The following is a 25,514-nucleotide window of genomic DNA, read 5'->3' as shown; positions in this document are numbered from 1 at the left end:
AGTCTTTTGTTCAAAGTAGTTTTCTCAGCATAGTAATTCTTTGTTTTCAAAGTCAGGAAGCCCTCTTGGGTGCTCAGATTGCTGTGTCTGCCACAGAGCTGGCATCGTGTTAATTTTTGCAGTCTCCTCACTCTCTTATCCATCATGATGGGGGATCTGCCCCACTTGCTAGTTTGATGGCTTTGTTTACCTTTTATATGAATGGACTTCCATTGTCTCTCCTTGTTCAATTCACACTGGAGACACATTCAAGCAGACAGAACTACATCCCTTTGTCTAGGGTGGGGTGCCAGAAGCCCTATCTGCCAAATGCCTTTTTAAGAACATATTTCCAGGACATATTTGTAATTCTTTATATGGTAACCATAGATATGCCACACAAAAATGTCAATGATCAGTGAATTACTAGTTTTCCAATGAAATATTAAAACACACCTTTAAAATAAATAACATGACATCAGTTGAATTAGGGTACACTGAGCTGGTCAGGTCAGCTGAGACTCACTGCTAGATACAGGAGAGTGCCTTGCCCTCTGGCACTGGGGTGCTCCTAGGGTCACAATTGCCCTTACATTATTTTTGTTGCTTGATAATGCCAAAAAAACCCTTCTGAGTTTAGCACTCAAAGTGGTATTTAAAGGCAGCAATGTAGTTTTCTGAACATAGTCTGAAATCCCATCCCACACCCGAACAAATTTGAAATCAGATTTTTTTTTTTTTTGTAGACATCAATAGAGTTACTCTGGATTTACTGTGATGTAACATGAAAAATCTGATCCAAGGAGGCTGGAAATAATGGACTGAGGGCTTTGGACAAAGATGCCTCGTCAATGTGATCCTTCCTGTTAGAATCTTTCCCTTACCCTCACACTTATTCTCTCAGGATTTTCCTTTCTCTTTTTCTTTATATTCATATACACGTTGCTCAGGAGATCTGGGGCTGAATTACACTGACGTCAAAATGGGAATGTTGATATCTATGTTGCCTGTGCTAAATCAAGATTGGCAGTAATCGATTAGTCTCATAGGAGGGTGTTAGTAAGGGTTAAGTGCCCGCCACAAACTTTCCCTTCTGCATCTACTGCCTGAGAAGCATCTCAGCTACCTAGTCTCTCATGGGATAGGAAATTGACTTCCTCCTTTTTCTTTTCTCTTTTTAAATTCCACAGGTCAGTCCAACCCCAGGGTGCATCCGTGCACTAATGAAGATGTTGTACTGCCCTTACTGCAGAGGACTTCCCACTGTGAAACCTTGCAACAACTACTGCCTCAATGTAATGAAGGGCTGCTTAGCAAATCAGGCCGATTTGGACACTGAGTGGAATCTGTTCATAGGTAAGAGGAGTTTAAATAATTGGTGAAACAAGCAGATGATAATAGCAAATATCTGTGGAGTTTCATGGGGAGTGCAGAAAAATACTGTCATCAGCATTTACCAGTGTGGAAAATGGAGCTTTAAGTCAAGCAGTAATTGAATCTCCTCTCACTTTTTAATCAAAGTTTCTGGCTTGTTGTAAGAAATCACTGTTCTGCCCCAGAGCTGTTCTTATTAAGTATATAAAGGTGTTGTGAGATGCTGAGGTTTCTGAAGTGAATTATTAGATGATATGCAAAGCATGTTGAAAATGTTTTGGTTGAGGATGTGATAACAAGATTAACATGAGAGTGAGAAAAATACTGTGTATTAGTAATGAAAACTATGTGCTTGCAGTCTGAGCACCTATTAGCAATGTTTAACCATCTAGACAGGATAAACTACAATGCTGGCATTTTTTAATTCCAATACCCTGTAGGGAAAGGACTTTAAAAAGTTACCGTTGTGGCAAATAAACTATTAGTTCAGTGTTTTGCATTAAAATATATACTGATGACTTTCTTTCAATATGTACAATAGAAAAGCATCAAGTACACAATCAGAATCTTAGAAGGAATAGGGTGGAAAACCATCATTTAAGGAAATTTGTGATTCCAATTTAATTCATATAATCCTTTACTGGAATGCACTGACCAAAACAAAAAGCTTCCCTAACAACCAGCCAGAATCCAGGAACAAATAAGGGCCTTAGCTCTCAATGGTAACGTTTAACCCCCAAAAAAAAATTTAAAAGAAAAGTGCATTTGATCTTGTTTAGTGCAAGGAAATGATAAGTTAGACAAAGCAAATAATAATGTGGCAAGGCAAAAAAAAAAAAAAAAAAAAAAGCTAGATATTTCAACCTCTAATGAGCTTTCATCACTCTCCAGAATGGGTTGCTAAAAACAATGGTCCTAAAGCAGAAGACAAAATTATCAAGTGTGACAAAAGAGAAAAAATTCTGCCTCGGGAATTTGGAGAGACAATACATGGGCAAACACATTTGAATGTTGTGAGTTTGAAAGTTAAGCTCTGTTGGATTTGCATTCCATTTAGGAAAGATGGCATAAAAAAGGGAGTGGGGGAATGAAAAATGGAGCAGAGAGTAGGCAGGGTGAAAAAACAGTACTGAAAGGATGCTGCTGCTGCTGATGATGATAAAGACTAGAAATATAGTTAAATGAATAAATAATAGATGGGACCCACTTCTGCCAGACAATTTTTTTACGTAGGACAAGATCCTGACTTACAATATGCAATCATGGTGTGGAGTGAGATTTCTAAGGGCAGGTCCACACTAGAAGCGCTACATCAGCACAGTCACACTGTGTAGTGCGTATTGTGAAGACGCTCTATGCTGACAGAAAAGAACTCTCCCTTCAGCCTAATTGCTCCACCTCCTTTCTCATTGGTTATTGTACCAGCCTTTAATTGGTAGAAATAGCAAGAAATGTAAACACATGGATCATGGCAGGAGCTAAAGAGAGCGGTGGGAAGAAAGGTTTAGAAATAGCTCAGTGCTTCCAGTTTGAACATTTCCTGGAGGAAGCTGGGTGAAGAGCCAAAGACAAATCCTGAGATCTTCATCTTCTCCAACAAATTGATGTAAATTGCTTGGTATTGCTTTTATTACTATATCGTTTATAGCTTTCATATTTTGACTGCAGTATGATTCAGAATGTTAGCCACAGATGTAGATATAGTCCCTGCACTGAAGTCTTCAGACTAAGGGCCTAAAACAGCAAGCACACATCCCCACACACAACTTTGCTCATGTGAAGTGCTCTTACTGAGATGAATGCCATATAATACATGCCAATTGTACTGTATGCTTCAGAGAGGAAAGCAGTCTGTTCTGCAGGCACACTTTAGTTGTTTTAGGTGAATGGTTTTCAACTTGTGGTCCATGGCCCCGTGGGGGTCCACAGACAGTCTCAGAATTCCAAGTACTCTCCTCCATCAGAAATTTTTAGGGGTCTGAAAATGGAAAAAAAAGTTGAAAACCACTGTCTTAGGTGATAGGGAGGCAGTATAAAGCATAAATCTGTAAAGATATATTTTCTCATTCCACCTACGTAACTTGCCTGGTATAACTTGTGGGAAGGTGGGGAGGTGAGAAGACAGAGAAGATATTTGGAAAAGGTATTCTGTTTTATCCCACTTTGTGAGACTATTGACAGCTTTGCAGAAACTTCTTGCTTTATGTGGGATTGAAATGCAGTGAGTTGCCTCTGCCAGATGGCTGTCAGGTGCTTTCTAATAACACATGCAATTCCCTTAGTACTAAACACAGCAAAACTTCTACTACTGAATTAAAATGAACAGCAGCATTTTACAGCACTGCTGAGCTATGAAAGATTGGAAAGAATGCATGAACAGTTTTTATGCCCGTTGTCAATGTTAGAAACCATGCACCAGGAAAAAAATAATTTTGTGCATTAACAGTCTCTGCTTAGGCAGACATTCCAAATGCTAGTGCATATTCATACACAAAAAAACACCTTTGCTCTTCTAGTAGTTTGCATGTTGCAAGATCTTTCTTTCAAATGTTGATGGTTGGAGAAAACTCTCCAATGCATTTGTGACTAACTGGGCACGTTTTGTGGATAGGGCAGAATTTTCTAGTAATATCCCACAACGATTTTGATTTGTGCAACAGTGACATCAAAATTCTACAAATGAAGAAAGGAATTGGGCTCTCTGATAAGAGGATATGTTATATGTTCCATCTAGCTTATAAATACAAACGTTAAGGCAGAAATCACATTTCTATAGCTGCTATAATCTTACATCTACTTTAGAAGACTGGAAGAGTGGGACATCTGATGCTTTCCAGAATTTTATAGACTGTGAAAATTAGTAAGAAGGGACGCAGCTGCAGCATCATGAAACAGTGATTATATTACCTTGTTCCTGTTTGTGTCACCTTAAGCTGGATCTTATTTATGCAACATTTTATTGCAAGTTATTTTTTAAAATATTACACAAAAAGATTATAAATATTATATTATATAAATATTATAAATAAATATTATTATAAATAAATATTACACTCTTTACTCAAACAGAAATCCTATGAAACTCGATGGGAGTTTTTCCTGAGAAAGGATTTTGTCAAGGATAAGAAGATGTAGCTGTGACTAATTAGTGAAATAAATTCTATTTTCTGTTTATCTAAATGACAGAGAAAGGATATAGGGCCCAATTGGTCACTTCAAAGTGTATCTGTGACTTTAGCTTTTAAAATACTTGCTTTAAGGAAGTTTCATTTTCATGATGTGCCAGTTACCAAGATTGCCCAAACTCCTATACATTGGCTTGACAGGTGAAATACCAAAAGAAAAAATAATAAAACTGCACCAAGGACTGCCTAGGTGTCATCCAAAATAACACATTAGCTAGATTACATAGTTTGGATCGGGGTTTCAAACTCAGTCTCTGGAGAAGGGCAGATTGTATTTTTAATTATGTCCAGTGGGCTAGGATATAAACTTATGACAATATTCTCCCTTCTATGCACAGAGAGGTTCCCGCTATTGTCAATGAAGTTTGCACAGAGACCAAGGTGTGCTGCTCTGCTAGAAGCACAGGGCAGAAGGCCTAGGAGGGACAGAGGTGGCTATGAAACAGCATTTGTGTCTTCAAGCCTTTGGGCTGCTCTGGGGACCAAAACAGATGTATGCATAAATTAGAGCAGCCAGGACATGCTCTAATGTACAATAGCTTCCCACGGAGGTAACTATGGGGTTTTCTGCAGTCTGCAGCAGCCCAGAACCTTCATAGTGGGTTACAGTATGAAGACTCCCACTCCGGATATGCACTGACCCACTCTTGGCCCCTCTCCTGCACTGGAGCTTGTTAAGGAGCCAGATTTATTGTATCAGGTTGCGTGCAGACTCAGGAAGACAACACTGTCAACATTCAGTTCATGTTTGAAGAGTTTTCTTCACAGGTGAAGGTTTTATTTTGTTTTTCTATTAAATATTCATATTCTTCTTCTTTTCCATTATGCCACTTTTCCTGGTGAGGGTCATGGCGGCAGCATGGAGAGTAGGGAGGACCAGATCTCCTTTTCCTCTGCAATGGGTTCCAGCTCCTCCTAGAAGGTTCCCAGGCTAACCGGGAGATATAATTCCTCCACTGTGTCTTGGGTCAGCCTCAGGGTCTCCTCCCAGTGGGACGTGTCCAGTATCGTTCCAAAGGAAGCTTACCAGGGGGCATCTTTATCAGATGCCCAAACCACCTCAGCTGACTCCTCTGGATCCGGAGGAGTAGTGGCTCTACTTGGAGGCTCTCTCGAATAGCCGAGCCACTCACCCTATCTCAGAGAGTCAGCCCAGCCACCCTGCAGAGAAACCTCATTTCTGCCACATGTACCTACGATCGTCTCCTCTCAGTCATTACCCATTATTCAGATTCTGCAGACTATAAATTGTCACACAGGCCACATAAAGTACATCAAGCAGGCAAGATCTGGCCTATGAGCCAAGTATGGCTCAACTGAATTAAATAGTTTTTTAAGTGTAAGAGTAAACCTAAAATAGTCACTGTACTTATAGCAATGAATATACTTAAACTTATACTTTTGAAAATATTTCTGCAACATATTATATAGGCATCTAAAGCAAATCATAATAGTTACTATATTGTCTTTAGAGTCAAATTCTACTCTCAATAACCTGTGTAAATCAGGATAACGTCACTGGCCCTGTGGAGTGATTCCACTGCACAGCTATTAACAATAACAGAAGGTACATGCAAGGATGCTTTTTTTTTCCCCTAGGAGCTATGCTGAAGTACGTTAATCCTGCCCTCACTTCTGGTTTGTAATAGGAAGGAGGGAAACAGTTGGGAACCTGGTGCACCATCTCCAACGGTAAAAGTTAAGCAAATGAACCAGGTTCTGGCCACAAATTTTCATCAGGGAATTCCTGTGGCCCAAAAGAACTCCCTGGTGCTGAATAGCTGGCCAAGGTGGCTTCTGCACCAGCTATGCACCTCTATCCTTACCCAGCATGGGGAACAAGTGAGTCATCTATGTCTATCATCCAATGGCCTAGATTTTAAATACCTTCTACCAATAGTGTCAGTCAGAGCAGCACCTCAACTGCTCTAACACTCAACAGGGCCAAAGTGTTCAGCCCTCAGAATCAGAGAGCCATCGCCAGCTCTCTCGTGGCACTCCCTCCTGTACCCCCACATGCATGCACACCCCATGCTGTTTGAAGCTCAGCCACAGGAGAGAATCTGGCCCAAGACATTTCCCTGTGTGCTACACCTGTCAGATTTCTATAAATTATTGGGGCAACTGCAGGTTCAATGGGCCTGTGCTGTTGAAGACGGCTATAATTATTTTGTTTTTAAGCATCTTTCTCGGGTTTTTTTATGTTGTTGATGTGGCAAAGATCCTCACCTTATGAGACCTTTAAAAGGAAGTTTGGCATGAAATCTCATTTAAAGTAACCCGTTTGCTTTAGCTAAAACTCCACATCACAAACATAACTCTTCTTTCCAAATGGAAGCTTTCAGTAATCAGCAGTGAAAACTAAAAACCAGTTTTATTTATTGCTTACAGAAACCCCCAGGACTTAGACTCTGTGTGTTTGTGCACTGCAAAGCACAGGGATAAATACTTTCCTTTTAAGCTGGTAGAGATGACTTAAATCTATCTATCTGGTTTTTATACTAGCTCATCACCATGATATCTGTGCTCCTCAAGTCCCTCTTTCAATCATGAAAAATGCATACTGTAATTCGGAAAGTAATCCTCTACAGTTTCCTTTATCCTGCGAATAATATTTCAGTAAACAAGCAGAGGCTTAGCTGTACAAGCAGCTGGAAGACTCGCAGGTGGGCATGTGGAACCTGAGCTCCTAACAGAAGTTTACTGAGGAAGAAATGGAAAAAAGAACCTAAACAAAAAGCCTCCTGGTTTTGTTTTTCATTTGTTTTGTTCTTTTCCTGTACTGCACAGCTTATGCAGCTCATATACATCCCTACTGCACTATGGTGAAAAGACTGTGAATCCAATGTGACAATCAGAAGAAAAATTGCTTCTGCTGTGGCACATGTTAATAAGCAGTAAGAAAATATGGATCTGAACAGCCCAGGTTTCCTGGCATTGGAGTTCCTATTTTTCCTTTAAATCCAGTGGGTCTGTATTTCTTGTTGACATTTATCACATGTTGGCATCTCTTTGGAATGGTGAGAGAAACGCCACTCACCTGCTTCAACAGGAGCGGGAACTTGGTAGGATTGGTGGTGAAAGGGAACAGTTCCAGCAGTGAGGGAACAGGTAGCTCTTCTTCCCCCATGGAGTCTGGCACCCATTGGTATCTGAGGCTGATTGGCCAGCATTCCCCCAGATCACAGGATTTACCAGGAATGGGGAGCCAGGTGGAGCCTCTTCTAGTTCCATTCTAGCAGCCCCACTCTGTTCACTCTGAACTAGGAATGGGACTAGGAATTTGGCTTGGCGGATGTTGCAAGTCTAGCCTAGCATCCATTTGGGAGTCAAGAAGGAATTTTTTCTCCCATGGGACAATTGGCAGAAGACCAGGACATTTTTCAATTTCCTTGTGGCACCTTCAAGCCACAGTGGATTAAGAAGGAATGTGCTTGGCACCTAACTAAGGTACTTGGCTGAGTTGTTAATTTGATGCAACTTGTGGCCAATATCCAGGGAAGTTAAAAGGATAAAATAAATGGTTTCCAGAAGTAAAAGACCTGATATATTGATGATGAGCCTTGGGCTCATGGAAGAGGGAAAGACCTTGTGGCCCTCATGGGCCAAGGTCCTCACCCTTCTGCAACTTCTGTCCCCTTTGTATAGGGGGTAGGTGATAGGACTCAGAGTGAACTGAATCCTGGGGCATAAGCGGAGGAGAGCCTACTGCTAGTTATGGGTTATATGATAAGGAACTCTGTGAACCCCTCAGTGGAACCAATTAAATGCCTGGAATAGGACAGTATGGGTGATGGGTGGGTAGTGCCCCTCCCCTGTGTGAAAGTATAATAAAAATCACAACCTGCCCTTAAAATACATCCATGTGTCTGTCCTCACCTTGCCACAGTGTCTGCGTCAGTGAGGCAGTGATATCAACTCAACAGAAAAGAAAAAGGCTATGGTGCAGAAGCTCAGCAGTCTTGTGCAATCTGCTCTCCCCCTAGTTCAATGTAATTTATTTTAAAACTAATAGAGATTGTTTTATAAACATGTACTTATTTTAGTGGAAATACGTGGTAAAGCAACAGATTTTTGAGGGATGTCCTTTCCAAGTCCACCCAAAGCTGCTTGTCAAAATTTGGAATGAAGTAGAGGGGGCAGAAACCATGTCACTGTGTGTTTGCATAGCAACTAGCACAATAAGGCCCAGATCTTGATAAGAGTCTTTGGGTACTAATGCAATATGAGTGTTTAACACTAATAATCCACAAGAGTAGAAGGGAACCCTAAAAACAAAACGGTGTGCTTTGAATTCCAACTCCTTTCCTCATTTCTCACCTCTTCATATCATCTCAGTGAAATAACTGATTCGCACTCAGCAGCGCAGGTTAGAGAGCCTGGTGTAGAATGGCCAACTCCACTGAGTTTCAGTATAGTGGAAGTGTTGGGGAAGCTGTTGTAGCACTGCCCTTCAAAATGTTATGAGTAAGCACTGGGGCTTTACATAAAACATTGTTAGAAATGAGAGAATAAGTTCATTATTTATTACCCTAAGTCTGCATGATTCAGGCATTATTATTACCCTTCCTTGCCTGTATCTAAACTCTCTGAGGAAATTTTTTGTTCTAGATTGCTCTGTATATCATCTCTTCAGAAAAATTTGACGTTCAGTGAAAGAAGTGATCTCATAAGTAATAAATTATTCAGATGTCAAAAGAGCTACTGCAGTGTAGTTGTATTTAATAGGAGATGTAGTCAATAACATGATGCACTGATATTATATTGTATTCCTTTCATTTTTCTCCTTTCTGAAGTAGTGGAAGATTTATGGAAAAAAGCTGCTGTTATTAAATTAAAACCATTGAACCATATTCAATTAGGGCATCCCTGGAGTAGGCATTAGACTAACCCGTTTTGTCAATCCTCACTCCCCATATCCCAGTTACAAATGAAGCAGCTCTTTCCTTAACTGAAAATTCTTTAAAAGAGGATTCCCCAAATTCAAAATGTCTTAAACTGAAAATATATGCTGCTCCTGCAGCAGCAGCAGCAACTTCCTATAATGCAGTTGTACAAAATTTTATAAAAATCCTTCCATTTCTCTCTTTCAGTGGATGGCATGCAGGACAAAGAGAGGAGTTCTAATCCTGAGCTGGAGCTGTTTGTAGATAGCACATACAAGTAGAATTTGACTTTTTTTTTTTTTTAAATCAAAATCCAGAATTGGATTGGTTTTTAGCTGTAATTGGCCGAACCAAAATCCCGGATTGAAACAATTACCTTGTAAGATTTACCCATTTTTAATATTCCCTTCTGTGATAAAGTCAGGCCAGAGGCCTGCAAAAAGGCTTATCAGGGCCAGAGTGTGAGCCCAAGAATGCCTACAGCCCTGGTTCCTGCAATCAAGAGAGATGTTTGCAGGGCAATTAGAGACACTTGGACCCAATGAAGGGCCAGTCCAGGTGTACTTAAACCCTGCCTTCCCTAAAGGGGGGAGAAGCACAGGAGGAGGACGCTGCCAGAAGGCTGGTAGCAGCTGGAGGAGAAACTCCCCTCCCTCCCACAGGAGACAGTGCATCTCTGTAGCCAGAGAAGGAGAAAACCCCTGGCCCCAGCCAGCAGAAGGAAGCTGGAGCAAGGTACCCCCAAGGGGAGACAGGGTTACTGGGGACTCCCTGGCCCATTACAAGGGGTTGAAGCGCGAGACCCACTGAGGAGGAGCTGGCAGTTTGCCACACTTCCTTTTCAGAGTAACTGAAACAACAGACCAACAAGTCAGTCATTTATGTGGTTAGTTGTTTCCTTTTAGATTAAACAGCAATAGGTGGGGGAGTGGACAGGAGTTATGTCACCAGCACTCCACTGCGGAGGGGTAAGCTGTCATGATAAATAAATAAACTTTCCATACTGCTTGCTTTTAACGTAGGGTAATGTTGTACTTGGAAGCAAGAGCACCCCAGTAGCTCTTTCACTCTAAAGCACATCCTCACATGCGCCAACATTGGGCTGCCTCATTCATTTGATAAATTTCACGTTATCTGCAACTTTTAGCAAATTTTGTGCATTCCACAAATACTCTCGTCTCTGCTGGAAGCCATTTTGATGCAATAATTAGATCTTTGGCTCAAAGCTGTTTTCCACCTTTTGGTGCAAGGCAACTGTGCTTGGAGATGGTGTACAGTCGGGTCTGGTAGCATGTGGTTGGAGAAGGTCTTTCATTTTTGGCAATGGACTATTTTAATTGTATTCTTAAAAGTTGTCTGTGGACTTGGAGTTATCAACTTAGCGGCATATTTTAGATATCTGAACAAATAAACACGACTCTGGTTTGATAGAGTAAGGGATGGAATTGAAACATTATAGCGGGTAGTTCTTGAGGATTTATTATACTAAACCTCTCAGTTGTCCTTAGCTTTGTATTAAGAAATACATTGTCAAATGTGGCTCTCATCTAACACAGTAACCACAACTAAGTGATAGACATAACTCAGAGCATTTTGAAACCTGCCAACGTAACTTTTATTGAACAACACTGAAAGTTATTCCTGGGATGTATTTTAAATCCCTTGTGGGGTCCCAGACTCCAGCCCAAGCCCAAATGTCTATACTGCAATAAAACAGCCCCTTAGCTCGAGCCCCTGAGACCAAGTCAGCTGCCACAGGCCAGCCGCAGGTGTTTAAATGCAGTATAGATATACTCCTAATTGTACATGTATCCTTTTAGACAGTGGAAAATAATATAGTGTTATCAGCTGTTATGGACTGGCATGTAGGTGGCCTGGCCTAGTAAGCAGAGCAAGAGTCAGATCTACTGGGCACAGCAGGCATCCAGGTTGGGGAGGAAAGCCAAGGGTAGACACCAGAGTCAACTGTTAATTACCAGATCTGGGGTCAAGCCAGAGTCAGAGGCCGGAGTCAGAGCCAGGACTGGTAACTGATGATTGGAGGCAAGGCATAAAGGCAGGAACCGGAGGAGAGGCAAGGGTCAAGCATGGTGCAGGAGGATGGTGGGAACAGGAGTGAAGGCAGGATACATGAACTGGGTTGGGTGCAGGAAACAGGCACAAGCAGGGTCCAAGGTAGGCACAATAGGAGACCACCTTGTTGCTCAGGCAAACTGCCTGTGCCGCCTCCTGGCTTAAATAGCGTGGTTGGGCCAGTCGGCAGAGCCGGGTGATCCTCCAATCTGGGCTTCCATGAGGCTATAATCCTACTAGCTTCTCAGCCTAGCAAGTTTTACCAGCTATCAGGTGGAGACCAGGATTTGGTGGGGGCTATCTGTGAACTACCAGGCCTCAGACATCAAGGCCTCGGGCATCACAGCAGCAAGTTTCAAGTTGTCTGTTTTCCTACAAAGAAATCTAAACACCATCTGCACACAATATGCACAATTAAGTTATATTCTTGACTTGTATGAACCTTGCCCAGTTGGATCTGTGGAGCTGGTATGACAGCACCCCTCCTTACCCATGATGGCCATCTGAGGCTGTGGTGGCATTATATTCCAATAACAAGAAACTTTTTTCCTGATATCACTCACTAAGAATGTGCATTCCTTGAATCACACTCTGGGTTTCACATTTTGGAGGAACTCAAAGCTCAATGTACAACTCAGTAAAAGAACCCAAACCTCAAGTCTAAGCTCTGTCTAAGTGATTACGTTTTGTCTGTTTAAAAAAACCAGAACCATGCATCTTCCTTGACCCACATGTATATCACCCCATTTTTGCCAAACAGCTCAAAAATTTCAAAACCATTTTTGGCAAAAATAACTCAAATGCCATCGTTTCTGTTAAATCAGTACCAACCAGTGCAGGGGAAAGGTCCATTTGCAGGATACAGGAGGTTAATGAGGCAGTGATGAGGCTTATTTTTATTAATTAAAAGATAGATAGTAACGGTGGAGAAGAACCCCCCCTTGCGCGAAGGGTACAAAGTGCGCCAATTACAGGATGTCTGTAATACCTATAATCATCAACAGCCGGCAGCTAACAGCTAACAAGTAACAATATCCGATTAACAAGTAACAATTAACAAGTAACAAACAACAGTAAGATTATACTTACAAAGATTAAGCAAGGATACATTACGTTGGCCAGTTTCAGTTTCAATTCGCCGTTTGCCTTAAGTTCTGCAAGCGGGGGAGAGCCACTGTGGATGATCAGTTCACAGCGAAGCAAGCTGGGAAAGATGCGTCAGCCCGCCGAACCGACACGCTCAGGAGATACATGGAGTGCCAGGTGGGGTTCAATTTCTCTCCCCCTTCTGCTACCTGGGTTTAAACTTTTATAGTTTCCCACAGTTAGCCGGGCTAAGCTCCATTGGTGGCTATTTGCCGCATGACCTTTTAGAGTCATGGCTCGGCGTTTAGCCAACCAGGTGTTCATGATTTTCCCAGGCAGGTACTGACCAGGTACGTGTGGGAATTGTGGTTGTACTGCTGAGTCAACCCTCCCCAGGCTGCTTCTAGGGTGGCATGGATATAGTGGCGCGGCAAACGCCATCTTACAATTCTGTTCCCACAGTTTCCTCTAGAAATATTATGCTAACTTCATATACTCTTTCCTTGAGCTGTGCAAGCAGTTCCCTTTAATCTAATTAAAGTTGCTCATACATGTTGTTGGACCAAAATTTTCAATTCTTATTTTAGGCAAAATTTCAGAGGGCATTTTGGCTGAGTAAATTGATAAAAGGATTGTAGGATTTGGCTGAGTAAGAGGAAATTATTCCCAATACCCATGGTTCTAGGCTTTCTTTGTCATATTCAGTCCAGATTATAAAACAAGATTCTATTTCTGAGTCATGTCAACCCTGGATTCTCTGGCAGACTGAAAACTCAACAGCTCCATGAAATTCATGGGCAAACATTCACCCTGTGTGGTCCCCCAAGGATCTCTACTGGCACCAGTGCTGTTCAACATATTCATAAATGATCTGAAAAAAGGGGTGAGGTGGCAAAGTTGTAGATGATACAAAATTACTCAAAATGGTAAAGTCGAAAGCTGACTGTGAAGAGTTACAAAGGGATCTCACAAAACTGGTTGACTGGGAAACAAAATGACAGATGAAATTCGGTTTTGGTAAATGCAAATTAATTCACATTGGAAAACCTAATCCCAGTTACACATACAAAATGATGGGGGTCTAAATTAGCTGCTACCACTCAAGAAAGAAATCTTGGAGTCATTGTGGCTAGTTCTCCTAAAACATCTGCTCAATGTGCAGTGGCAGTGATAAAAAGCTAACAGAATATTAGGAACCATTAGTAAATGGATAGATAAGACTGGAAATATCATAATGTCACTATATAAATCCATGGTATGCCCACAACTTAAATACTGCATGAAGTTCTGGTCACCCCATCTCAAAAGAGATGTATTGGAATAAGGAAAAGGCACAGAGAAGGGCAACACAAATGATTAGGAGTATGAAAGAACTTCCATGCAACGAGAGTGTAAAAAGACTAGGACTGTTCATCTTAGTAAAGAGATAACTAAAGGGGGATATGATAGAAGTCTATAAAATCATGAATGGTATAGAGAGAGTGAATAAAGAAATGTTATTTACTACTTCACATAACACAAGAATTAGGGGTCACCCAATGAAATTAATAGGCAGCAAGTTTAAAACAAACATAAGGAAGTACTTCTTCATACAATGCACAGTCAGCTGGTGGAACTCATTGCCAGGGGATGTTGTGAAGGCCAAAAGTATAACTGGCGTCTAAAAAAGAGTTAAATAAGTTCATGGAGGATAGATTCATCAATGGCTATTAGCCAAGATGGTCAAGAAGACTACCCCATGCTCTGGATGTCTCTAAGCTTCTGACTGCCAGATGCTGGAACTGGATGACGGGGTGGATCACTTGATAATTGACCTGTTCTGTTCTTTCCCTCTGAAACGTCTGGCACTGGAAACTGTCCAAAGACAGGATATTGGGCTAGATGAACCATTGGTCTCATCTAGTATGGCCGTTCTTATGTTCTTACAGAAATCAGGTTAGCTTGCTGTAGATCTTTGGAAGGGATGGGGTATGCCTGCTGGTGAAGGCTCTATTTTTCCTCTTTATGGAAAAATCCTAAACATCTTCCTCCTGGTTGCAAAGAAAAGTTTTTTTTCTTTTCTCCACCCTTTGGGTGCAAGAGTTGGGGGGAAAGAAAAGATTAAGTTGTTTTTCTCCTTACATGGCCTTGTCTACACTAGGCTTTTTTGACCAAAAAGAAAGAGTCCCACCATTGATGCCATCATATCACATTCAGTACCCCATAGTGTCATTTATATTGTGAGTTAACCTATGGAAGTTTACAATCCAAGAACATGCACTCTCATCCAGCTACCAGAAGGCAGACACTGAGCTTTCCACATCAGTGGTAACTCTCCTTCCTAATATCACACTTTGATTTGAAGTAACAATAAAGAGCTTCTCTATCTGTCTTGCTCTTTGATTAACCCTTAAAGTCCAGATGACTTCACAGGGTATACTACAGGCCTACGCTTTAGTCAGGCTAGGATTTCACCAAGGTGAATGCAAATTGTGAATTGCAGTAGTGATCTGCCCCAACATATTTTTGAGTGCAATGTCCTAAATTCATCCTAATAGCATTTTATTGCAGGAGGGGATGGAAATCCAAAGCATGAGCAAATGATGTACCTCAGAAATAAGAAACTGGAAAGTAAAAGAGGCAAGCAATTAAATTGTAACATAGGCCATTAAAAACACAGCATTTACAAGTAGCAAACTTTATAACAAGTCCCGTAATTATCATAGCAAACTCCTGGATGTAGCAGGCTTTACTACTCTTAATAGAACAAGTCAGAATATACTCAGTGATATTTAGTTAACTTTAAGCATACTTATTTTAACACACTAGTTATAAAACACTGACAAAAAGTGTTTACGATGACTATACTAACACAATTTTAATAATGGTAGCATTAGGAAACGTCACTATAGTTTGTGATTTACATTCCATACATCCACTCAAAAGAAAATGTTTATGTGTTCATTACAGTAGATTAAACATTGAATTAATCATTGAACATCAAATGCTGCTGATGTCTGCAATGCCTTAGACCCCCTGGAAATTAATTTTACTGTTTTTACATTTATTCTTTGGTTAGCTTTTATAACAGTTAGAAAAAAAGCCATTCCATGTCCTTGTCTTTTCATCTTGGGAAATTTGTCATGAAAATCTCTCAGTGGGGCATAGGAATATGGCTGCTCCAAGCTATGCTGATGGCTAAAAACATATTTTGCTAATATGTAAATTCTCCTATATACCGGATATTAATGACTGACATTCCCATCTTAGCAAACTGACTGCACTCAAATAAACCTTTAAATTAAACAGCTTTGAGTCCTTTCCTAATATTTGGTTTGATGATCTTCTCCATATATGATTAATATATTTTTACAGTATCCATCCGTCTTTCTTTGATGTAATGCATATTATGCTGGTATGTTGGAAACACAGTTGCCACAAAGATCTACACTCTGAAAAAATATGTATAAAACTTATTTAAATGACTATGGTTTCGGACTGTCTTCCAAAGTATTACTAATGAATATAAAAACAAATAGAAAATGGAAAACAAAAAATTACAATAGACTTCAGTGTGGATTTATTATTAATTATAGTAACAACAGCATGATAGGAGCTTTCAGTTTAACTGCAGAGTTGTGATGTTCTGACTTAGTTAATTTCTGATCAAAATGTGTTTGCTTTATTCATATCTTAGTAGTTGCAATTATGTTAATTTTATCTTTTACCACTTTCTTGTATCAGTCTCTTCAGCACTGCAATATTCAGGTATATTAGGATTTTCATTGTAAAAAAAGCCCGCATATTATTAGGAGTTTATAACATTGCAGTAAACTCTCTATCCTCCCCAATGAAACTTGGGATCAGATCTTCAGTTGGTATAAATCATACTGTAGCAATGAATCAATGCCAATTTACACCAGATGAAAATATGATCCCACTGGTATTCAAAGTCTGTACAAAGAAAGGAATTTCTTTCCAAAATAATATTGGTCAAGCTATTTCTGTTTGATGAGTAATTATTTTGATATCAGCTGTTTTCTCCCCTCACTTCTAGAGGGGAAAAAAAAGTTTGTTTTTTAAAATCCTGATATTTCATTTTTCACTTGGGAGCAAATTCTGCTATTTTGAATATTTCCAAGTGTAAATTTTGGCCAACACTTGGCCAGCAGTGTTGTTACACTTTCAGCCAATTAAGGATACCTTTCTTTTCACAACCTAGAGCAACCACAACCCATTTAAATCACAATGGCTAAAACAGGAGTGCTTCTTATCAAAAGAAGCAGTGAGACCAACAGGATTTTTTAAAAGCAGTTTCTTTTCTGAACTGGTTTTGGCTCAACTCTTGTAGCTTTCAGTAACATTTCACCACAGCTAGGCATCTTTTATCTCTCTCCCTCTCGCTAAAATGTAGGTGGAAGTTTTTCATATAACACAGCTCCCAAAGCTTATATGATTTTTAAATAGTCACTCAATCAAGGACTTCAAAGTTTACTGCTGACTGGCTTATAATGGCATGGTGTTGTGATAATATGGTTAAGTGCTGTGCACAAACGAATAAAACATTCAATTGCCATGTGGTTGCTTGACTGTAGTATATGGCCAGCATTAATTACAGATGCTATTAGTCATAGACTGATGCAAATACTATAATCATTAATGGTAGACGGGTGGCAATAGGTAGTCAGAGCATCGCATTTCCAGAGGAGCTTTCTTGTGAATCATTATTTTCAGGTGCATTATTATTTCCAGGTGTATTTTTGGGTATTGGCTTGCTCTGACTTATAAACAGAATTTACTTAATACTGATATGTTCACAGCAAATAGGATATTTAGATGGCTAGAGCTAAAAAATTTGTATCTAGACTTGGTTTTTGAACCTTACAAACTTGAGGTGTAATCAGATCTGAGGGTTTGACTCCTTTCCATTTCCAGATAATAAGACCTTAGACTCTGAAATCTTTGTCCATTGGTTGCATTTTAATTTTGTGTAAAAGTGTATCTGATTCAAAATTATCCTGTAAAGCAGCGGTTCTCAACCTTTTTTTCCCGAATACCGCTTCACCTGACTGTACCTGGCCAGAGTACTACTCGGAAAATAAGCGCAGTAAGCACTTTCAATCAATACCCTCCGCCGAAACCCTACAGCCATTTGCCCATTTTCGGCGGCAGCAAGGGGGCATGATTCGGCGGGGGGAGGGAAGAACGGAAGCGGCGGCTTTTCTCAACGGGCGGGGGAACAGCGGTGGAAGTTTTTCTCTGCGGCCGTGAGGGGGGGGGGGGGTTCTCGGCCCTGGGGGGGGGAACAGCAGCAGCGTACCACCGGTTGAGAAACCCTGCTATAAACTTTGATTTGTTGTGCACAAGTGCAACTCAATTAAAATGTATTAGTTTCCTTGGTAAGCCCTATGTATCTACCTGATGGGAAGTGACAAATGTGCATAAGGCTTTATCATTCCTATATCTCTAGGTCTTTTTTATAAAAACCACAAACTTATGTTTACAAGGGTCTCCAAAATGAAAATACATGCACCTTAGGCAAAATGTTTACATTTTGGTTGTGTGCATAGCAGCCATTTACTAACTCCCAAAATATTTATTTCCTATATTGAGTTTCTTTTTATGGTTGATCCACTCTGTTTCAAAGCTGTTCAGTTTATATAGCCAGTAAATTACTTTTTCATAACTGCTGTAATTACAGTCCTCCTGATATGCTCATGCTTATTTCTCAGGATTCTGTTACAGTTAAACATTTTGGTAACACAAACATCATGTTTATTTAGAAGATTACCTAAAGTGTTCCTCTAATTAAAAATATATCAGGGAAGCTGTCTGCCTTGGAAGCAATGTGATATGATTGTGCTTTAAAAGAGTGCAGTAACACACTGGCTACACAGGAAAATGTTACATATGTAGATACAGTTACTGGTTAGTAAAATGTTCCTTTAAAAGCCATCCAATATCCCTACCTCTCTTCTCCAGCCCACGGCTCTTCCACCTACTATATTTTCCTAATGCTTTATTTCTTACTAATACTCATGAAGAGAAACAAATTCACCAATTTAAAACACAGCTATTAAGAGAATGCATGAATGATAAGTTTTGTTTGTAGAAGTGGTAATAGTCCAGTAGAAAAAGAATAAGAAACCATCAAGTACAGGGTTTTTTTAGAGAAGATTCTCAGCAGTAATTAATTTACCAATGCTCTTGCTCCACTTTCTCTGCCTGTGTAGATCATGAAAACTTTTGACTATATTTCTGTTTTCTTTACTTAAATTTCTCAAAGAAGAGAAGAGGACGCTCAACACAACTCCACTGCCTTTTCTCACACTCAGACTTCCCATATGCCTTCATAGTGAGTAACATTGGTGTGATACTTGATCTTGAATGTTCTTCCCCCTCATATCTCGATGGCTTCTAAGCCATTTATCACCACCTCTACAATGTTTCCTAACCAACACCATTTCCTTGACTCTGCTGAAATCCTCCATCTCCCTTTCCTTGGGCCTTCTTAAGTCTTAGCTTTCGCAGAACACTGCTGCCCTCCTTTTCTTATATAGAAAGAAACACAGCTATATCCTCAAAATGTTTCTTGACTTCTTGATCCTAGTCAAAACTGACCTCTTGAAGAACTTGCCATGGACTTACTTGAACTTATGTCACAGACCATGTCTCTCCTTAATACCTCTCCACTCTATGCAATGCTTTAGGTTTTTTTTTAAATATCTAGTTTACAGTGCTTCTGTGGGAAAGTGAACAAAAGAAACTCTTAAATAAAATTAATTTTCCCACAAAAGATCAAAATAATTAACAATTACAATTACATTTCATTATAGTTACATTTCATTAACAATTACAATTTCATTATAGTACAACACAAAACAACAAAAAGAAAACAACACACTAACAACAACAACCAATCAACAAAAATCTATTTCAAACCAACCAGCCCAACTCCATACTAGAAATAGACCAATATATTCAGTGCAACATGCCAATATGAACAATTCCCCATTATACCCTACCCTACAGCTCCATTCTCCCCCTGCCACCAATTTTACAAACTGGGAAAACAGATAGATGGACTTTGCAGAGGTCTGTGGGTCAAGTGGTTCAAACTATTTTGAATTAAGTATTGTGTGAACTCCAGTTCAGGAACCCTCATGAAAAAACATGGTGTCAGCAGCCCCCTCCCACTTGAGCTATATTGATTGTTAGGTTTCTGTAGTTGGAAAGCAAATGAGAAGAGGAAGAATTGCCTTTTGCTCATCAATAGTGGGCAAACTTCTGCTACAGTATTCAAAACAGTTGAAAAATAAGATTATAAAGTGCTTACTCTAGTGAACAGAGAGGTTTTGCTTCAGTTTTCTATTTCTACTTGTCTGAATAGGAAGATGTTTCCAATCTAGAAAAGCCTATTAAATTCTCTTCAAAATAGAAATAATTTCCCTTTTACACTTGTTGAAAACTTCACGAACTATTAACTGTGGTAGATATAATAGAGCTTTGTATTAATTTTTTTAAACAAAACTTATCCCAGAGTGCTTTCCTTACGTTATTTAACTAAGACAGTATATTATAAAAATTACAGAAAGCAATAACAGAGATATCTTGTAGTGAATAAATAAAAACATTCATTCATGAAGCCAATAATGGAGGGTAAAATGGGTTAGAAATCATGAGGCATACATAAGAATTTATATATTCAGATGATATTTGGAAACAGACAGAACTCATGAGGTGGAAAAATATATAAAAGCTCTTGTAAATGGCAGATGCTACTGAGGACAATAGTCTCTCAGCACAGTGAAGGGACAGAAAGCAGTTTGCTCCTGGACAAAGGAAGAGAGCAGAGAGAAATGGAGACCATGGAAGTTAGAGTGAGCTGTTAAGTTCAAGCCCATGTAGAGTGGTGGTGTATAACTATTGCCACTTTAGCAGGACCCAGGGGAAGAAATTGTGACTTGGAGGATCACAATTTTTTCTTTGTTTCCAAGGGAAAGGAAGGCCTGATCTGCACTTAAAAATTAGATCGGCCTAGCTATATCATTCAGAGCTGTGAAAAATGTCATGGCCTGAGTGCCATAGTTATGTCAACCTAACTCCCAGTGTAGATGCAATTAGATCAATGGAACAATTATTCCATTGACCTAGCTATCACCTTTCAGAGAGGTGGATCAGATACATGACGTGGAAAAACCCCTTCTATCAAGGTGGGAAACGTCTACACTATGGCACTACAGTGATACAGCTGAAGCACTCAAACTTCTTACAGAACTTTATTTGGTACAGGTTACTTGAGCTAGCCAGAATGTTGTGGAGGCAGAGCAAATCCTCCACCTGCTCCTCAGCACATGCTCCGGGTGGGGAATATCGAATATGCAGATCCTGCTCTCCCTGTGTCCCTCAGACAAAATATGGAGAGCACTAAGGCATCCACACAAAGGGATTAGCTGAGGGGGTTACTCCCCTATGCAGCTGTATTATGTTGGGCGGGCCACAATATGGCCATGAGAGATAGTTAAGTAAACTAGATCAAGTCCATGGATGGTGATTTTGATCTGAATCCTGAAGTGAATGGGAAGACAGAGGCACTGTTTGGTGCCGGTGATGTAGTATCTCTTCGTATGTTTTAGAAGGTGATCAACACTCACTAGTCTGAAGACCTGCAACATGGAAAGGCCATAGATTATGCAGGTTTAGTAATCAAAGTGGAAGTAAATTTCTAAACTAAAGGTGGTATAAAGGCACAAAGGAATTGCTGTTGTAGTGATAAATATAAGAAATATGAAGAAGGCCATCTACACACACAGGGAGTGTGGGAGGTAGAGAGCTCAGGGTCAAAAATCATGCCAAAATGAAACAAGACGTCAAATTGTAGATGGCAAATATTAGTTGGAATCTGCTGTTTAGACTGTAAGTTCTTGCGGCAAGAACTTGTGCCCTCTAATATATTTGTAAAGCACCTGGCACATTTTGGAATACAATTATAACACAAACAATTATCAGAACTCATAGCCACTTAGTGGTGTCGAAAACACTCCAGCAGTATATCTCCATCCCACCACAGTACATGCCTTGTTGTGCCTTCTTTCTAAAGTCTGACTGCCGCAAATTTGAATAGATGAAACTTGTAGAAAAAAGGGACTGATTAGATACTTCCAAATTGGTCACATTCATAAGAGTCGGAGAATGGTTTTCTCAAGACTACAGTCTCGGTAATGGAATTTTACTGAAAATTGATTGCACTAGCTTAATCATTAGGTCTTAATAAGCAGTTTACCTTTGATAAATAGTATTGCTAAAAACTACCATGTTCCTGTTGTAAGCTAATAAAGTTAAAGTGCCAGGTTTTAGAATGCATTGTGATCTTAGTATAACATGATACTTTAAAGGAATTAATTATCCCCACTTAACCAAAACAAACTAGCCCCTTTGTAATTTGCTTTGTATAACGTGAGAAAGGGTATGTGCACGGCCAAAAAGTATTATCAAGTTCTTGTACCAAGCTTTGTCATTCATGAAACAATGCTCATGGTACTTATTTTATTTTAAATATATTCATATTGTTAATTTACAGTGACCAAAAATGTTAGACGCTTTAGAGTTCAGATGTTCCTTGCCAATAAGTGCTTACAGTCACGTAGAGAAGAGAGAACTTAACTACCACCCATTTGAACAGAGAGGCCCATATGTGGGAGCTCCTACCAATACCAACCCCTACCAGTAGAGTAATCGTGGCATGGCAATAGTGAAGGTTCCCACTCCCTAGACGCAGAGTCCCCAGGGATAGTGTCATCAGTGAGTTCCAGAGTTAACATCCTACTGAGAAGAATGGGCTTTGAGTTATGATTTCAAGATGTCTGCAGTGTCTGGCAAATATCACTGCAGCAGTTACATTTAGGAAACATTTATAAACTCACAAAACTTTTTTTGTTTTAAGTTAAAGCTTAGAGTTCCAATGTGTAGGCAGGCTTTATTAATACCTTAGGACTGGAAAAGTAGCATGATATGGGCAGTAATAGTTCCTTTTTTGTATAAATATTAATATCCTGTGTAGGTGACCTTGCCTATCATTGCAGATATTTTAGCTCAAGGTAACAAGTGAGCTGGGAATCATTGTTGCCCAAGTGAATTTTTAAATATTAAATATGGATAACAGTCTATTGCAGGAAGGGTAATTTTGATTCACGGGAAGTCCAAATGAATTTTCTTTCCTTAAAAATATGGGTACATAATTACACATTTTAAAGGCTAAATTGTGTAAAAAAATAAGGTATTGAACATAAGAAACAGACAGAATTATAGTTTAATTAAACAAGTATACTGTAACAAATGCAAAGAGTTCACTAAATTTTAGGGATTTATGGGTAACTAAGGAAACTCACTTTACAGCTGGAGGATCACATAAAAGCAGTTTCAATAATATTTTATTTCAAAGAGTTGCTTAAAAACACTTTAAAAGCTTTGCTGTGATGTACTCTATATGGCATGAACAAAATATAAAATGGTCCATAGCGATATGAAAGTTTTGCCACTTATTTGGGATGACCTGCATAACTCAAAAGTAGTATAGCATCTATAATGGCTTTATAAAACTCCACATCATTATATATTCTATGGTACGTGGACAAATACACTCATGCATGCCATTAAGAACAAACTGTTCCTTAGCACCACAGCTTAATAAGTTACACAACTATGAGTTTAACTTAAGAAACAGAACATAAAAGAAAATTTTCCAAAACACGATTTATAAGCCCTAATATAATAGTATAAAACTGACTGTAATCCTAGCAAAAACAAATAGCTGAGATCATGCTGGTAGTTCCTATTAATGGAAGTGTCAGCGAGATTCTCTTGGGAAACTTCCCAGCTGAACTTGTTTCCCATCTGTAGTATTCTTTCCATATGCTGCTGTAAATAGATTATTTTTAAGCGAGTAAAGGATTTCAGATTTTACAAGTCTTCTACCACCACGAAGGCAAAATTGATCTCAGGAAGATAATATACTGTAGAACCTGTGCCCTAATATTAGATGTCCAGCAATACTATTTATTAAATCATTGGATGAAGGGTTCTTCTGATTCTCTAGCCCTTCCAAAGAGGCAAATCCAGGAAGAAGAGCAACCTCTGCCATGCAACTAGCCTTTCAGGAGTATGATAGCACATGCACTGGGTCATCCTTCGAGACATGCTACTGCATGAACCTCACTAATGTCTACTGGGACTTCCACTAGTCAGTGCACATTAGTGAGGTTCTAATATACAGTTCTCACAATTAATATTATGCCTGCTAACATTTAACAAGATGATAAATATTCTTATAAATGGATGCATCTTTAATTACAAGTAAATACATTAAGGATAATTATTACTTCTGGAGCTTTTTAAATATCTTGTCTCAATGCTCATGCATTTAAAACAAACAAACAAAAAATCTTGGGTGGTAGCAGCTCTGTCATTTATTATTCAGGACAATCAGAAGAAAATAGCAATGACAATGTGTTTCATCAAGGTTATCAAGATAAGTTAGGGAAAGGAAACATGACTTGATTAATAGTGTATCATTTAACATATTGCAATTTCAACTACATTTTATCGCATATCTGTTAGGAGAGTTGATGCAGAAAATATATATTAAATAAAGGGAAAGGGAAAAACAAACATTAATGGACTATGTGTAACTGTTCAACTTGTTTTGGGAGGTGGTATGATCCAATGGATTAGGGCACTGTACATAGAGTCAGGAATAGAGGTGAATGGGAAATGGTTTTCCTGAGCCACAAAACTTCCAGAAATTTAAAAATGTTTCCTATTCCATACCAGTTTCCAGAATTTTCATAAAAATGAGAACAATAGACCAGAATAACCAGTAGTCAGGGTACTCACCTGAGATGTGGCAGACCCACATTCAAATATCTGCTCTGCTATTCAGTTGTATCCCAGATGAATGCACTAACCAATGGGCTATTGGCTGTTCTGGGATGAGATGCACACACATATTTTGACCAGAACCCTGGACCTGAGAAAACTTTTGTTGAAATTGGAACATTCCTGCGAAGAGTTTCAGTTTTGATTAATCTGTATGTTCTGAATGTGACATACCAGGGTTCAATCCAGACCAGTGAGGGGCTTTGTCAACCCTGCCCTGCAACCTCGGGTGCCTCACAAGATCTTAATGGTAGTAGTTCTCTGGGCCACTCACAAACAGCCTTCCACCAGGCAAGCTATATCCTGAGTGTCTGTGTGTAACTGCAGCCTGCCAGCCACATTTGGGTTCCAGAATTTCCTCCAGAAATATATGTCTTGTACTACCGAGCCCTCTCCTGGACAGTGCAAATATATTAAAGGAACAACATACACCAGTTTACCATCTTAAATGAAGTTACTTAGAACTTCACTTTAAACACACCCGGATTAGATAAAACAATAAAACAAATTTATTAACTACAAAGAGAGATTTTAAGTGAGTACAAGCAGTGAGGCATAAAAGTCAGACATAGTTAAAAGAAAACAAAGATGAAAATGCTTTTTAATGGCTTTCTTAAACTATATTAGATTCAAAGCAAAGTTTCTCACCACACGCTTCCAACAGCATTACTGATCAAACTTTCAGGACAGGACCCCTCCTCCAGAGTCCAACCTCTGTTTCCTTTGTATTCTCGGATGTGGTGAATAAGATGGCTAGGGAAAGAGAGAAGGTGTCTTGTGGGGGGGAGGGGTTGCCTCTCCTTTTTTATAGTTTCAGTTCCTCTTCTGAAAACTGATTCAGAACCAAGAGATGGCATCTGGTGGAGGAAGGAGAACTCATGCAGTTTCTTTACTAAGATGCAGATTTCTTCATCCCTGCTTCCCTTTCTTGCCAAAGAATGACCATTTGTTGGTGATGGCTCATCAGCTTTGTTGACACCTGTTGTTGACACCTTTGTTAACATCAGCTTGCCCTTCC

The 25,514-nt window shown here is 39.5% G+C and overlaps 1 protein-coding gene across 6 annotated transcripts in view; it reads left to right on the top strand.

Annotated features, from left to right (window-relative positions):
- GPC6 (glypican 6) overlaps positions 1-25,514 on the top strand; it is a 1,015,317-nt gene that overhangs the window by 764,021 nt on the left and 225,782 nt on the right. For all 6 annotated transcript variants that reach the window (XM_067536909.1, XM_067536913.1, XM_067536910.1 and 3 more), the window contains one exon: positions 1,170-1,335. In XM_067536909.1, coding sequence (XP_067393010.1) covers positions 1,170-1,335 — 166 coding nt within the window. The remainder of the gene's footprint in view (positions 1-1,169; positions 1,336-25,514) is intronic.

The sequence above is a fragment of the Emydura macquarii genome, unplaced genomic scaffold (assembly GCF_026122565.2).
Source record: "Emydura macquarii macquarii isolate MOO-44397 ecotype Brisbane River unplaced genomic scaffold, CSIRO-AGI_Emac_v2 contig_3671, whole genome shotgun sequence".
NCBI classification, from domain to species: Eukaryota; Metazoa; Chordata; order Testudines; family Chelidae; genus Emydura; species Emydura macquarii.
Note: the sequence above shows the minus strand (reverse complement) of the source record. Positions and strands in the feature narration are given on the sequence as shown.